Raw genomic sequence first — 15,111 nt, 5'->3', positions numbered from 1 at the left:
ACATCCAGGGCTTGTAGAGCAGCCCATGACCTCGCAAGCAGAATTTTTTTCTGAGAAGATACTTTCTATAATACAGGCCAGCCCGTGTCTGAGTGATTCCTCTCAATTTTTCTTCTAATGGAAAATATGGGAATTCTGTGTTTTCCTCCCTTGGTGTTATAGACCCAAAATACATGTGACTGCACACTGAGACATTTGCACACTTCTATTGCAGCAGCAAGTTTTTTCATATATTGATGTCTAAGACCAAGTCCAGACAAACCTATTAATTGTCCACATAGTAGCTGTCATTCATTTGGAAACTATGGCGTATGTATGTATGGATATATGTTTGTTTGTTATTTCCGGTGATTTGAATGTAAAATGTCCAGCATAGGCTCATCAGGTGCTTGCATACTTAATCCCCAGTTGGTGGCACTGTTAGGAAAGGTTGTGGAATCTTTAAGAGATGGAACTTTTTAACACTTCATCAGTTTTCTGGAGTGAGGCAAGGCACTCAGAGAAGCAGGCCCCAGGGCATTCCAGTAAGGAGAATTAGTGGGGCTGCACAGACTGGAAATTCAATTCATGCCCACCTATAAACATTAAAGACAACTTTTAAATTGTTTCAAGTACATCGAAAGACTAAACGTTTCTAGTATCTTGACTATAGGCTTTACGCCATGATTTTGTGAACTAGGTATCAGTTTATTGGTGAAGGTGGTATGTGTAGCTTAATAAGAAAGAGCTGAGAACTTTGTAGTACGAACCAGTTACGTTTCTAGAGCAGGGTATGCATGCCTCATTATGTTTTGTTTCTGGTTTTGAATTTGTAAGAGGAAATAGAAACGAGGAACAAAGGTGACTTCTTCAGCCAAACTTTTTGAGCAGAGGTCTTACCTTCGAGGCTCATGAATTGTCTTCAGAGGGTCCATGACTATCTTGCAAGTTCATTTAAAAATATTATATATTCTTATGCCTATCTTTTTCTTACAAACAAAAAGAGCAGTTTGAGACTTACAGCAAAATTGAAAAGATAGAAGTTTCCTGTATATCCCTTTTATTTCACAGACATATGGTCTTTCTCATGATAAACATCTCCTACCAGAGCAGTACATTTGTGCATCTGGCTTACGTGGGACCTGGAGAATTGAACCTGGGTCCTTGGGCTTCGCAGGCAAGTGCTTTAACCGCTAAGCCATCTCTCCAGCCCCAGAGCAGTACATTTGTTACAGTCGATAACTCTTTATTTTTCCAGCTCTCATGGACACTGCCTACTCAAAAATCAATCAATCTTCTTTTCTGTTCTTTTTTTCTTTTCTTTTCTTTTCTTTTCTTTTCTTTTCTTTTCTTTTCTTTTCTTTTCTTTTCTTTTCTTTTCTTTTCTTTTCTTTTCTTTTCTTTTCTTTTCTTTTCTTTTCTTTTCTTTTCTTTTCTTTTCTTTTCTTTTCTTTGGTATGGGGTTTGAAACATTGGCTTCATACATGCCAAACATGTCCTCCATCACTGAGCTAAAACACTGCCCAAAAACTTCATTGAAATTGTTTTGAGAGCCCATGTTGTTGCAGTATTTGATAGTTTTAGGAATTTTGTAATATTAATGGTTTTGAATCATGGGGACTAGGCAGCTGTGTGTGACTTAGTACATAGCAACTAAATGTGTCTTGTTTGTTTTCACAGTACTGTTTTAACCACCATTCTTTCATTAGTATATTGTGAACGTCTCTCTGTATTGAATTATACAATTCACATCTTATAATCGTTAAGCAGCTTCATGGATTTCCTTGGTTTGGAAGTACAGTGACTTGTTTTTCTATTTCCATGTTGATGGTTATCAGAGAAAATAAAAAATCTTCTTTAATCGCCTTTACAAATTCTGAAAGCTGAATTTTTTCATTTTTTACTACTACAAATCAAACCCAAACAAGGGATAGAGAGATGGCTTAGCAGTTAAGGCACTTGCCTGCAAAGCCAAAGGACCCAAGTTCGACTCCCCATTACCCATGTAAAGCCAGATACTGCACAAGGTGGTTCATGCATCTGGAGTTCATTTGTAGTGGCTGGAGACCCTGGTGTGTTCCTTCTCTATCTACCTCTTTCTCTCTTTGAAATGAATAAATTAAGTGAATCCTTTACATAAAACTACACAAAATTCACTTTACAATTAAAAATGTTTTCAAGGGCTGGAGAGATGGCTTAGCGGTTAAGCACTTGCCTGTGAAGCCTAAGGACCCTGGTTCGAGGCTCGATTCCCCAGGACCCACGTTAGCCAGATGCATAAGGGGGCGCACGCGTCTGGAGTTCGTTTGCAGTGGCTGGAGGCCCTGGCATGCCCATTCTTTCTCTCTCTCTCTCTGTCTATTTGCCTCTCTCCCTCTGTCACTCTCAAATAAATAAATAAAAATGAACAAAAAAAATTAAAAAAAATTTAAATTTAATTTTCAAAAAGGCTGAACATGGTAGTGCATTTATTTAATTCCAGCACTCTTCGGAAGCTGAGATAGGAGGATTGCTGTGAGTTTGAGGCCATTCTGAGACTACATAGTAAATTCCAGGTCAGCCTGCCTGGGCTAGAGTGAGACCCTACCTCATAAAACCAAAAAAAATAAAAATAAAAAGAAGTTCAAAAAATTGTAGTTTCATATCATTATATAATTATCAGGAGACTTGAATTACTTTTTTTCTGGGTAAGCAGACATTGTGACTGAATGCTTATAAGGGCTATAGTTTCTTGGACATTAGTGATCACCAATGGGTGTTATGCAGTACTTTGGAGCCATTAAAAGAATTCATATAAATTCAGATCATAATGTGCATTTATTCCCATTCATATACTCTTTACAGTAGCATGACTTCATCAGTTCTCTTCCTATACTAAGTTCTTAGGTGTAATTTGAGTTTAATTAGAAAAGGCAGCAAGAAATTACTATTTTTGGCAGCAAGAAATTCTTATAGGACATATAAAGATATACATACAATTAGAATTCAAATTCTAATTAGTAATCCCAATCCATCCCATCTGCATTCTGACCTTGTGTGCAGTTTTTGTTTTTTCTTTTCCTTAAGGTAGGGTTTCACTCTAGCTCAGGTTGACCTGGAATTCACTGTCATCTCAGGGTGGTCCCGAACTCATGGCGATCTTCTTACCTCTGCCTCCCAAGTGCTGGGATTAGAGGTGTGTACCACCATGTCCAGCTGTGCATGTTTGTAAGGGCAACTTTACAATTTTCAACATGCTTTCCACATGGTGGGCAGAAGTGGAGCTGCCAAGACTGTGGTTGGAAAGGTAACCTTTGAGCAGAATCTGAATGGTGGTGTGGGAGGCACCAGTGTATTCAGTATAGACTCTGGCACTGCAAAGATTACCTAGTGATTTTAGGAACTGAAAAAGAGTGCTAAGGTAGCATGGGCTGTGGCATAATTCAGACCGGTAGATTGCCTACATGGAGACATGAATCCAGTGGACCCTAACAAGGTGCGCCTCCCTGCTCCCCACACCTCCTTAATGATAAACCTGCAAAGCCAACTCAATTAGTGTTTGAATAAAAAAATGTGTATTCTATATAAGAGTGATCATCTGCAGTTGAATTCTGAACATTGTTGTTAAATTCAAAACATAATGATTTGGTTTTCTTTTGCTCACAAATATCTATCTCTGCAACACACACATACATCTTAGATAATAGGAAATAAAACGATATACCAACATCCTATTATTTAAAAAAAGCTTAAAAGAATTAAATAAACATGACAAAGCAGAAGGGAAAATGAATACTTAGGAAGAAGAAGGAAAGCAGCAAGAGACAGGGCAGAGACAAAGTCCATATAATGGCAGGTATGTGTGAAAAATGCCAGCACAAAGCCCATCACCTTGTGTGGTAACTTCATAGTGAAAGAATTTAAGTGCAAAAATCAAATGTCACTGGCAGTAGTAGAAATGTGGTTTAAGTGAAATGCCAATGTAAGTCTTTTTTAAAATTATTAAGATTTGTGGGCTAGAGATATGGCTTAGTGGCTAAGGTGCTTGCTGGCAAAGCCAAAGGACCCAGGTTCTATTCCCCAGGATCCACATAAGCCAGATGCACAAGCAGGCATATATGTCTGGAGTGCGTTGGCAGTGGCTGGCAGCCCTGGCGCACGCGCACGCACACACACGCACACACACACACACTACACTCTCTCTCTGTCCTTGCAAATAAATAAATACTTTAGGAAAGTAATTACTAAGATTTGTATTAAGAGTATCATTGTCTTCTTTCAGATTAATTTGCGCCTCATCTTGGTGAGTGGAAAAACAAAAGAGTTCCTGTTCTCCCCCAATGACTCTGCTTCTGACATTGCAAAGCATGTGTATGACAACTGGCCAATGGGTGAGTGCGGATGAACACTGCTGATTGCTTATGTCCTGTCTGCTTTCACAGACATTTTGCGAAATCTGTAAAATGAAAAAGAACAAATATGTGTAAGACCTAGACTTTAAAGGAAGTCACTGTTTTCTCCTGTCCTAGACATTCCAGTCTACCTTTTTCTTTTCAGAATAGTCAAGGAGCTCATCATTATACTCCGTCCCTGTTTTTGCCTTAGCATTGTCATAGTGTGAGTAAAAACTGGTTAATACACATAGGTTTCCATGTCAGTAAAGAGTTTAGGCCACAAACACAAAAAAAAGCAAGAGAGATTGTAGTATATGTGCCCTGTGATCTCAGGTCTCTGTGGCTGATCATGACATGTGAAGCAGTGTCCCTGAACAAGGTAAAGCAGGGGGAAAGCATCGTTGTACTTTGTGTTTTCGAGCCAGTCTGTAGAGATGAGTTTAAGGGAGTGTTTGTGGGCAATCTTTGCAGAAGATTACTTTAGGGCTACAGAGGTGGCTCAGTGATTAAAAGTACTTGGTTTCAAAAATTTATTTGGTGCTGGGTGTGGTGGCGCACGCCTTGAATCCCAGCACTCGGGAGGCAGAGGTAGGAGGATCACTGTGAGTTCAAGGCCACCCTGAGAATACAAAGTGAATTCCAGGTCAGCCTAGACTAGGGTGAGACCCTACCTCGAAAAACCAAAAAAAAAAAAAAAAAAAAAAAAAATGGCCAGTATTATACTTTTGTAATTATTTGATTTAGGTATTAAAATGAGTCTTAGTTCATTAAAATAATCCTAATTAGTAATAGTAAACAAAGGTAAGTATCAAGTGTAAGTCTTTGTGATGAAAAAATATTTCAGATGAACAAACCATTTGCCAGTTTTGAAAATTGATTGTATTACCTAGATGTTACTTTCAATTTGTCAAATCTCAGCAAATTTAGATACTATAGAAAATAAATTATTAAAACTATTTAAATTAAAATTTTAGGTCTATATTATATCATGTGATATACCCAGAAAATGTAAATATTTATTGATTCTGGTAACACTATACAGTAAATATTAGATAGTTTAAGAAAAAGATACCTCATACCTAATATACTTCTGGAAGGACTAAATTTTCCTCTGCAGACTTCATCAGCCTTGTGGGGATGTTGCTAATGGTGAGAATGGTCACGTAGTGTCTGGACCCACCAGTGATGTATTTGTTCATAACCCCTCCAGTCTTCCCTTAAACTTTGTTTTACATACATCTCTATATTCTAGATCCATGGAGAGGGAAAGAGATAATAAGTCAATGGCACAGAAATCTTGAGACTATGTAATATAATAAAACACATGGCTTCAAGGTTTAGTATCTCAAAAAAGTACTTAAAATATTTTTAGAGTAATGGCTTCTTAAAATTTTTTTACTTATTTGAGAGAGAGTGTGCCAGACACACAGAACATGAGTATGAGTGCGTCAGGCCCTCTACAACTGCAAATGAACTCCAGATGGGTTCACCACTTAGTGCATCTGGTCTTACATGTGTACTGGGTATCAAACTCAGATCCTTAGGCTTTGCAGACAAGTACCTTAACCAGTGAGTCATCTCTCCAGCCCTACTAGCCTTTTAAAGTATAACTTAAAACAATGACCATTATTTTCCTTTATATTTATGGAACACTTAACATCTTGATCAGAAATACTCTAGTAGTATTAGTAATTTAGAAATAATGACCTTTAGGTAATTGTTACAGAGCTCTAGCAGCTTGTTTGCTCTTTGTTCTAGAAGAGACCCTGTGCTGTCAAGGGCAGCAAAGGCTTGCCAGGAGGAGAAAGGAAAAGACCTGGGTCAGGCCAGCTGCAAAGCCCAGTTATTTCTCCTCTTCCCATTCCCATCGTGCCGTTACTAAAAAGCAGGGCTGTTGTCACATGCATGCTCATTGTTTGGACCACTCAGAAGTAAAGTCTCAAGGAGAACCCTTTCCTTACCCCCTTTCTCTTCTATCATTCCCTCTTTTCAGAGGATTCTATGCTGTGAGTTAGCATTTGAAATTAACTTTCAAATGATACATCTCTTTACTAGGGTTAGATTTTTTTTTTTTCTCAGCTCATTCATTTTGTTTAAACTTCAGGTCCACAATTTGGCACACTTCGGTAATTCTTTTCGTTTATTTTTATTTATTTATTAGAGAGAGAGAAAAAGGAAGAGGCAGATAGAGAGAGAATGGGCATGCCAGGGCTTCCAGCCACTGCAAACGAACTCCAGATGCATGCACCACCTTGTTTATATGGATTTACTTTGGTACTGGAGAATTGAACCTGGGTCCTTTGGCTTCGCAGGCAAGCATCTTAACTGTGGAGTCATCTTTCCAGCCCCAGACTTTGGCAATTCTTTAAGAGACAAAAACCGGTCTTTTGCACATCTCTTTGGGAAAGATTGAACAGCACGTCTGTGGTGCCTGTTCAAAGTGTAGGAAGCACTGGGTGTCTTCACTGGTGCCCTCACTGCTCCTGACCCAGGCTCTGAGGTAGCATGGCTAGTGGCTTGGTCGGAGCGCATGTGGGTCATCGTGGCCGGGCGCAGTGGCTCGGTTGCATGCTGCACAGCCCCTAACCAGTTACCTGCGTTCTTTACAGACTGGGAAGAAGAGCAGGTCAGCAGTCCCAATATTCTACGACTTATTTATCAAGGACGATTTCTACATGGAAATGTCACCTTAGGAGGTAATTAGTCACCTTTCTAATGAGATTTAATGTCTGTTTCAGGGTAGTGTTATTTGTTTGTTTATTTTAAATGCTGATTAATGCTTTGAATTTACTAGAAAATGATAAATGCTAGCTGAATTCTGCCCATTTTTAGTATGCACACTCCTGCACATTTTGCCAAAAGTTAGGAAATAAGCTCTCTCCCAGTGTAAAAGCCCATCTCTACTATTTTATAAATGTATTTATTTAAGAGCGAGAGAATGAGGCAGCTAGAGATTGAAAAGAGAATGGGCATACCAGGGCCTCCAGCAACTGCAAATGAACTCCTAATGTCTGTGCCACCTTGTACGTCTGGCTTACATGGGTACTGGGGAATCGAACCTGAGTCTTTAGGGTTCACAGGCAAGCACCTTAACCGCTAAGCCATCTTTCCAGCCTATAAATGTAATTTTATTGTGCCTCTAGATAATATCATTTAGATGTAATTTTTTTTAAATTCAAATTGGCCATACAGACGAGGAAAAGTTTATGATAATTGGTTTTCAGATGTACTTATAAAGGTATTCTCAGTTGATTCCAACCAATAAAATTGTTAATTGTATGAAAATTAAAATGACTGCATGAGTGCAAGTCATGAGTTTGGAACCAGACTTTCCAAGTCGTATCCTAGATGACCTTTGGGAAGTAACTGTACCCAAATATCTATCCCAGTTTTCTCATCAGGAATGGAGGTACAGTAATTCCTATGTCATAGAGTGGGGCTAGCCAATTTGTTTATATGTTGAAAGCTCATAAGACAATGCTTGTAAACATACTAAACACTTTAATAGTTATTATTGTTCTTTATATGTGATTAGGAAAATACAGCTCAATAGTGCCCCCTTATGGGGTACATTTCCTACCAACAGGGCCTGTTTTGTTTTAGTATATGAATTTCAAATATATTCAACTAATTTGAAACTTGAGGCAACTGAAGTCATATATCTGCCTCTCACAGACTTTTTCTTCTAAGCCTAAGAATAAAATATTCTCTTTGAAACATAGACTAATTTTACTTATTTTGTGTAGTATATACTTACTGAACTCTTCATGTGCCAACATAATAAACACTGGGGATTTGGAATTGAGTAAGATGCAGAAACCCCTGCAAGGTGCTCTGGAGCTACATGGGACAGCAGAATGTCCACTGTAAAGGCTGAGGTGAGGGTTAGAGCCGGGGATTGTAACAATGCCAGACCAGTGTGATCTTACACAACCCAGTTTCTAAGAAATACTGTTGTCTACAAAAGATAACTACTGCTTAAAGCTAGAGCTTTTTTGGTTTGTAACTCTTCTTAGAGTGTTTATGTAATTAGACTCTTATCAGTTCCGTCATTGCTGGGACAAAAGACCTGAACAGAAGCACCTTATGCAAAGAAAAGGCTTTAATTTGCTTACAGATTAGAGGAGAAATTTCATCATGGCAGGCCAGCATGGAAAGCAAGCATCACATTGCAGTGCAAGAAGCAGAGAGAGAATGCGATGGGGGTCCAGGATGTAATACCTCAAGGCCCGTCCACAGTGACGCACTTCCTCCAGCAAGGCTGAACCTCCTAAAGGTCCTACAGCCTTCCCACACAGCCACGCCATCTGGGTCAGACATTCAAACACAGGAACCTGTGGTGGTGTTTTATATTCAGACCACCACTTGGACCCTCCCTCAATATGAAGGTGGACTGTAAGCTTGTTGGCTGTGTAGTACGTGCGTTGAGGATAAGATCAGTTTTCAGTCTTTTTAAGAAAATCTGTATTTGAAATAAGATCTTGAATTGAAAATGAAAAAAACCTGATTAATATTTGTTGACTTTCATTCCTTACTATATGAGTGACTCTCCATCTTCCTCTGAATATTGGTCTACTGAGCAGTATCCCACCACCTTCAGTGTAGTGTTGACTGCCTTTGTGGCCCTCTTGTTCCAGTGTCATGTTAAAGACACAGACTTTGGGTTAAAATCAAAATGGTGATTCATTTTATTAACAGTGTTAACAAATTTCATTAGCATAATTAGCAAAAGGTCAAATGGTTGCTGTTGTCCTGTGTTGTGGTTAGTCTTTCCAGGAACAAAAGAACCCACCTCTGGCCTCAGGGGCTAAAGCTGGGGTGGGCACAACAGAGCTTAGCCGATCAGGACTGTGCGGAGCTGGAGCTGGGGCTGGTGGTCCTCCACCGTTGGCCTTTTTAGTCCTCGTTTCTCTTTTAGGTTCCCTGCTCCTGTGTGCTCCTGGTCAGGACGTGCGTAGAGCACATGGCGCTAGCAGTTGTCTGCAAGCACTTGAATGCTGGTGTGGAAGAGTGCTTTGGCCTGCTTTGTACAGTGTGCAGTGTGGCCTGCTGTGTGACATGCTGTGTTAGCTAAAGAAAGCACCAGAACGCGCATGCCTTGTCACGGGGGACACTCAAGTACAGTGAGGACACAGTCAGGGTGCGTGGTGCTGACACTGCTTCTTCCACCATAGGCCTCCCCATCATTTGCCATTCTTTCTTTTTTAAAAAAAAATTATTTATTTATTTATTTGAGAGTGACAGAGAGAAAGAGGCAGAGAGAGAGAATGGGCACGCCAGGGCCTCCAGCCACTGCAAACGAACCCCAGATGTGTGTGCCCCTTGTGCATCTGGCTAACGTGGGTCCTGGGGAACCGAGCCTCAAACCAGGGTCCTTAGGCTTCACAGGCAAGCGCTTAACCGCTAAGCCATCTCTCCAGCCCTGCCATTCTTTTTTAGTTGTTTGGAGACCTCGTCTTACTATTGTACCTAGGCTGATATGGACCCTCTGGACTCTTAACAGTCCTCTTGCCTCAGCCTCCTAAGTATCTGAGACTAAAGGCACCTGCCGCTGTACCTGGTTTCTTGGCTGTTTTTGAAATGTGGCTCAGTAAATTTTGGGATTAAATTTTTGTTTATCAAATCATTTAAACATATGTCTGACTCCCTTATTGAGGTAGCTTTTATAGTCACATGGGATTTTGGTCCACTGCAAAAAAACAAATAAACAAACAAACAAAAGACTTGGAGACAGCTGCTATTGAAGAGTGACGGTCAGTAGTTCTAGCTAAGTATTCCCAGAATGTGGTCTAGAGACAGCGGCCATGGCACTTGCCTGGAATACTCTTTTTCATTTTTGTTTACTTTTTTGTGGTGCTGGGTATAATGGACAGGGTCTTAGGCATGCTAGGCAAGCACTGTACCTCCTAGCTACATCACCAGTCCCTCAATACTCATTTAAAATACAGATTTCTGAACATCTCCTTTGCCTCACCTCATCTCCCAATTTTAGGACTTAGTTGAAATCTTGGTTTATGTTTATGTACGCTTAAAAATTTCTTTTGTTTATTTTTATTTATTTATTTGAGAGTGACAGACAGAGAAAGAGGCAAATGGCACGCCAGGGTCTCCAGCCACTGCAAACGAACTCCATATGCATGTGCCACTTTGTGCATCTGGCTTACATGGGTCCTGGGGAATCGAGCTTCAAACCAGGGTCCTTAGGTTTCACAGGCAAGTGCTTAACCACTAAGCCATGCCTCCAGCCCTTTATGTACACTTTTGAAGACCACTTTTCTGGATATTTTCTAGTGTCTTAGCAGAAAGCAAGTGAAGAAAAAGCATTTTAGGTTCTAGTATCCTTCTTTGCCTTCAGTTATTGCCAACATCAGGGGCAGCAGAGATAATTCAGTGATTAAAGATGCTTCATGCAAAGCCTGCCCTCCCTGGTTCAGTTCCCCAGCACCCATGTAAACGAAGATGCAAAAGATGCCATGCATGTCTGTGATTCCAACACACTTATGACCATGGGAGGCAAAGCCAGGAAAATCCAAAGCTCACGGCCCACTAGTCTGATGTTCCACCGAAGTCTCCTGTTGGCTAGTGGTGGCAAGAAACCTTGTGTCAAAGAAGGTGGAGCACAGCTACCCAAAAGTTGTCCTCTGACCTCCCCATGTGCACCATGATGGTGCACACATAAATACAAATAAAATTAAAAACTACTGGCAGTATTGATAGCTACTGTTCCTAGTTAAAATTCAAATGGAGAAGAGAAATAATAGCCCCTGCCCAGTAAATTCAAAGCTTCTAATCATAAGCCACTCAGGAGCTTTGGAAATGCACTTGAGTCTCTGAATTAGTACTGTTCTTTTTTTAAATTATGTTTTTGTTTAGTTTTATTTATTTATTTGAGAGCGACAGAGAGAGAAAGAGGCAGAGAGAGAGAGAGAGGAGAGTAGGCGTGCCAGGGCTTCCAGCCACTGCAAGCGAACTCCAAATGCGTGTGCCCCTTGTGCATCTGGCTAACGTGGGTCCTGGGGAATAGAGCCTTGAACCAAGGTCTTCACAGGCCAGCACTTAACCACTAAGCCATCTCTCCAGCCCTGAATTAGTAGTATTCTTGATGATAACTAGAGCTCTTTAAATGTGCATGCATGTTAACTCTCCTCATTGGAAAAGAAGGGGTAGGAAGGTCATCCTGCTAAGAGATGACCTCAGCCTTACTTCAGTTTGTAGCTAATGAGAAGAATGTAGCTCAAGGTTTCCAAACTTCACAACCACAGGAACAACTCCAGAAGTTAAATCCAGTGGTTGCTTCTCATTTTATAAACAGAGTGCAAAGTGCAAAAAGATTTCCCATGAAAATGGGTATAGTTGCTATAGTGGTTTGTCGATAACATGGCTGTGTTACGGTATTCTGTAGATTCTAAAATGATTTATAACATTCAAGGAGAATGTTTTAGAGACTTGATTGGAAAATAATGGTTGTTCTTACTGAATAAACTTTGTAAGAAAATGATTTTCTAATTGAAGAATACAAGATTGAGAATAAATGTTTAAAATTGTTTACTGTCTTTTGTTTTTACATTAAAGTTCAGTGCACTAATTTTATTAAGTAGCAGGCATGTAATTACATTTAGAAACACATCTCTTATAATTTTCCCCTAAGTGAAAAAGTATGCTTAAGAAAGAAAAACAACCAAAATTCTTTTAATACTTTTTTTTTTGTCTCCTCTAAAGGTGGTCACTGATAGTGATCAGTTGTGTGTTTTATCTCCTCTGTAAATAATCTAAGTTTGTATGTTATGTCAGTGGCTACAGCTGGGAAGTCACTTTTAAATTTTTAAATCCTATCTGATTTTGAACCTCGTCGTACTTGTAGAGGAGATGGTCTGATTGATAAGCAGTCCATTGAGGAAATATTTGAAAACAATCGATTATTTCGTTGTTTTCACTTCCCGGTTGGTGATCGTAACAGACTGATATGAATGTAATGGGACTGTCTTTTTTTCCCATAGCATTAAAACTTCCTTTTGGCAAAACGACAGTGATGCATTTGGTGGCCAGAGAAACATTGCCAGAGCCAAACTCTCAAGGTAAGCCATGCCTCCCTCAGCCACAGAGACAGACAATCAAAAAATGGCTGATTTTTCTTGGACATGCTTGAGGAAAGGAAGTTCTCAGTTTATGAGTTGAACTTGTCAAATGTCAAGCAAATAACAAGACATTTGAAGCATATTAAATTAAGAGCTTGCTTATACAGGCTTATACTTTTTTCAAAAGCACACACTGAGAAAACCAAACATATCTCAGTTACACTTAGATAAGTTCTGTCCTCCCCAGATCGGGCATTCTTGTAAACCAAGCTCCTGTCCATTCTCCTAGGTCAGAGGAATCGGGAAAAGACTGGGGAGAGTAACTGTTGTGTGATCCTGTAACCACTGTGCCTCGCGTGCTGTGTGTGACGCAGGCCTTGTTTCCATGCTGCTGGGACGAAGAGACCCATAGCTTCAGACCTGTGGTTGAGTCTGCCTGCACATCTGTGGACTGAGTTACTCATGAACATTGTCATCTTTTCTCGTGAAGTAAAAAGAACCAAGAACATTTTTCACTATGATTTTTTAGTTCTTGTATTTCTTGTTTATGTTGAACAGTTTTAAAACATTTGAATGCAGTCGATCTCCAGGGGAAAAGTTAACAAGTTATCTTTCATAGCAGAAACCGTTTTGTTGCTACAAAAATTTTTCATCACCAGAACTAATTAATCAAGTGTTCCAAATACAATTTGCACTAAAAAGATAAAAAAAAGAGTGACATTACTTTCCTCCTCATCAGAATCTCTGAGTTTATGGTACCTAGAAATCCTTGTGTGTACAATCCACACTGGAAGACACTCAGCAGTCCATGAAGTTACTGACTGGGCCAACTTGAGAGGGGAAAATGGAAAGGAAACTAAAATGTTGAGTGAATTCTACCAAAGTCAGCCATGGTGGCTGTCCTGGCACAGAATACTAAACAGTGTGACTATTTTCACCACAACAAATGAAAAAACAAAATGTGCCTGTTATTCAAAGCGCTCACTCAGCAGAGGCTGCTGAAACTCTTTTCCCTCTGACATGCCCAAGCACCCCGGAGGCTCGTTGCTGAGTGCTCTTGTAGACAGCACAGAGGGCCAAGAGGGCGTCCCTGGCCTTAACGTGGAGGTGCCCGGCGCCCAGAGGCACCGAGCAGGAACGCTAGAAAACCTCAGCGACGGATCTGTTTTATGTATTTGCATATCAAAAAATGAGATTTTTTTGCCGCAGTTATTGCTCATCCGTGACTTTGTCCCATGTCATGCTTACTCACTCGAGTGCAGATGAATTCTTTCAAGTCTCCACAATACTCAGTTCATTACTTTCTGTAGTTTGCATCAGTGCTTGCAAGTGTATTAAAATCAAAAGCTGATTTTTAAGGCATACATGGTTAATAATGCCACTCTTATTTTTACCAATAATTTAAAGATTGATATGCTAAAAACAATTTGCACAGCACTAAAGCATGAGCTAGTTTCATCTAAATCTGTAAAAACAAATGAAAGATTTTATATTTTTTTCACTGGGAAGAAATTCTTCCTGGATGAAATTACAAATATGTGTAGACTATATTTAATAAAGACTTATAAAATACCTAACTATAGAATTAAATATAGATTGGCGTGTAGTATATAGAACAGTACTCCATATAAATAACTTTAGCCTTTTTAAAAATGGAGTTACAGGCTGACATGATGCTCTGTATTTAATAAGTGTCCTCGCTCTTACAAACATCAAGTGTACATGGGTTCCAATGGTCAGCTTTGTTTAAATGCAATCAGGTTATCTTATTCGTTGTTACTGCTTTCATGGAAAGGCTTTATATGCCGTAGGTCTACAAAAATATTGTTCATACTGATCAGAATTAAATTTGTATAGAGCAGAGTTTTAAAATGAATGTAAATAGCACTAAACATTTCCTTTCGGCAACCTGTACTTACGGATTCTTTCTGTAAACTAAATAAAAAAATTGTAGTGCATTTTGGTGGTAATTTCAAAGGTCTTGATTAGGTCAATAATTGTTTAAGCATTGTCTCATGTATGTTAAAATTGTTTTCTGCTCTTATTTCTAAATCATTTCAAATCCATTAAATACTGTTCTGTTGTTGGTTTGGGAATATTCCCTGTGCATCCTAGTTTGGATTTGTGTACAGTCACAGCACTGAGTGGAGTCACGTGATCCTTGTTATCACCAGTGTTACATGTGATAGATGTTAAATATGCATATGCTCTGTTGACTGGCTGAATGTGCATTCTGAAGAATCTGGGAGCTACTTAACTGGGTGATCAGCCATCCATGGCTGTGTTCTTTGTAAAAACAATTACTGCTAATTATTTTTCATACTTATTTTGAGTCTAATTAATCTTCTGTCTTTTCCAGAGTTAAGGACTTATCAGTTAATTCTGATTGCATTTTCATTATAGTTAAAAATATTCTCTATTGATTTTCAGTATATTTTTATGTGTGTTCCCATCTTATATATTTCCCTTTTGTAAGACTTCAGCTTGGAGTCTGCTAAATGGGATAAATTGGCTCATTAGTGAAGAAAGAATTATCGTAATATCATAGTTGTACAAAATTAAAAAAGAATTAAAGCTAGCAGTAAAATTAGATGCTGAAAACACTAGAAGTTTAGATTCGTTAATAGTGTATACATGAAAAATACACAGCTCTCCCTTCACAAAGTATTCTTTGGACTACTTGA

General features: G+C 39.2%; 1 protein-coding gene across 1 annotated transcript in view; it reads left to right on the top strand.

Annotated features, from left to right (window-relative positions):
* Ubl3 (ubiquitin like 3) overlaps positions 1-14,525 on the top strand; it is a 58,684-nt gene extending 44,159 nt beyond the window's left edge. The window contains exons 2-5 of the mRNA XM_004659985.3: positions 4,241-4,349; positions 6,962-7,048; positions 12,350-12,427; positions 12,717-14,525. Coding sequence (XP_004660042.1) covers positions 4,241-4,349; positions 6,962-7,048; positions 12,350-12,427; positions 12,717-12,769 — 327 coding nt within the window. The 3' untranslated portion in view covers positions 12,770-14,525. The remainder of the gene's footprint in view (positions 1-4,240; positions 4,350-6,961; positions 7,049-12,349; positions 12,428-12,716) is intronic.
* The last annotated feature ends 586 nt before the right edge of the window (positions 14,526-15,111 follow it).

Source organism: Jaculus jaculus, chromosome 7 (assembly GCF_020740685.1).
Source record: "Jaculus jaculus isolate mJacJac1 chromosome 7, mJacJac1.mat.Y.cur, whole genome shotgun sequence".
NCBI classification, from domain to species: Eukaryota; Metazoa; Chordata; class Mammalia; order Rodentia; family Dipodidae; genus Jaculus; species Jaculus jaculus.
The sequence above is the reverse complement of the archived record's forward strand: the minus strand, read 5'-3'. Positions and strand labels throughout refer to the sequence as shown.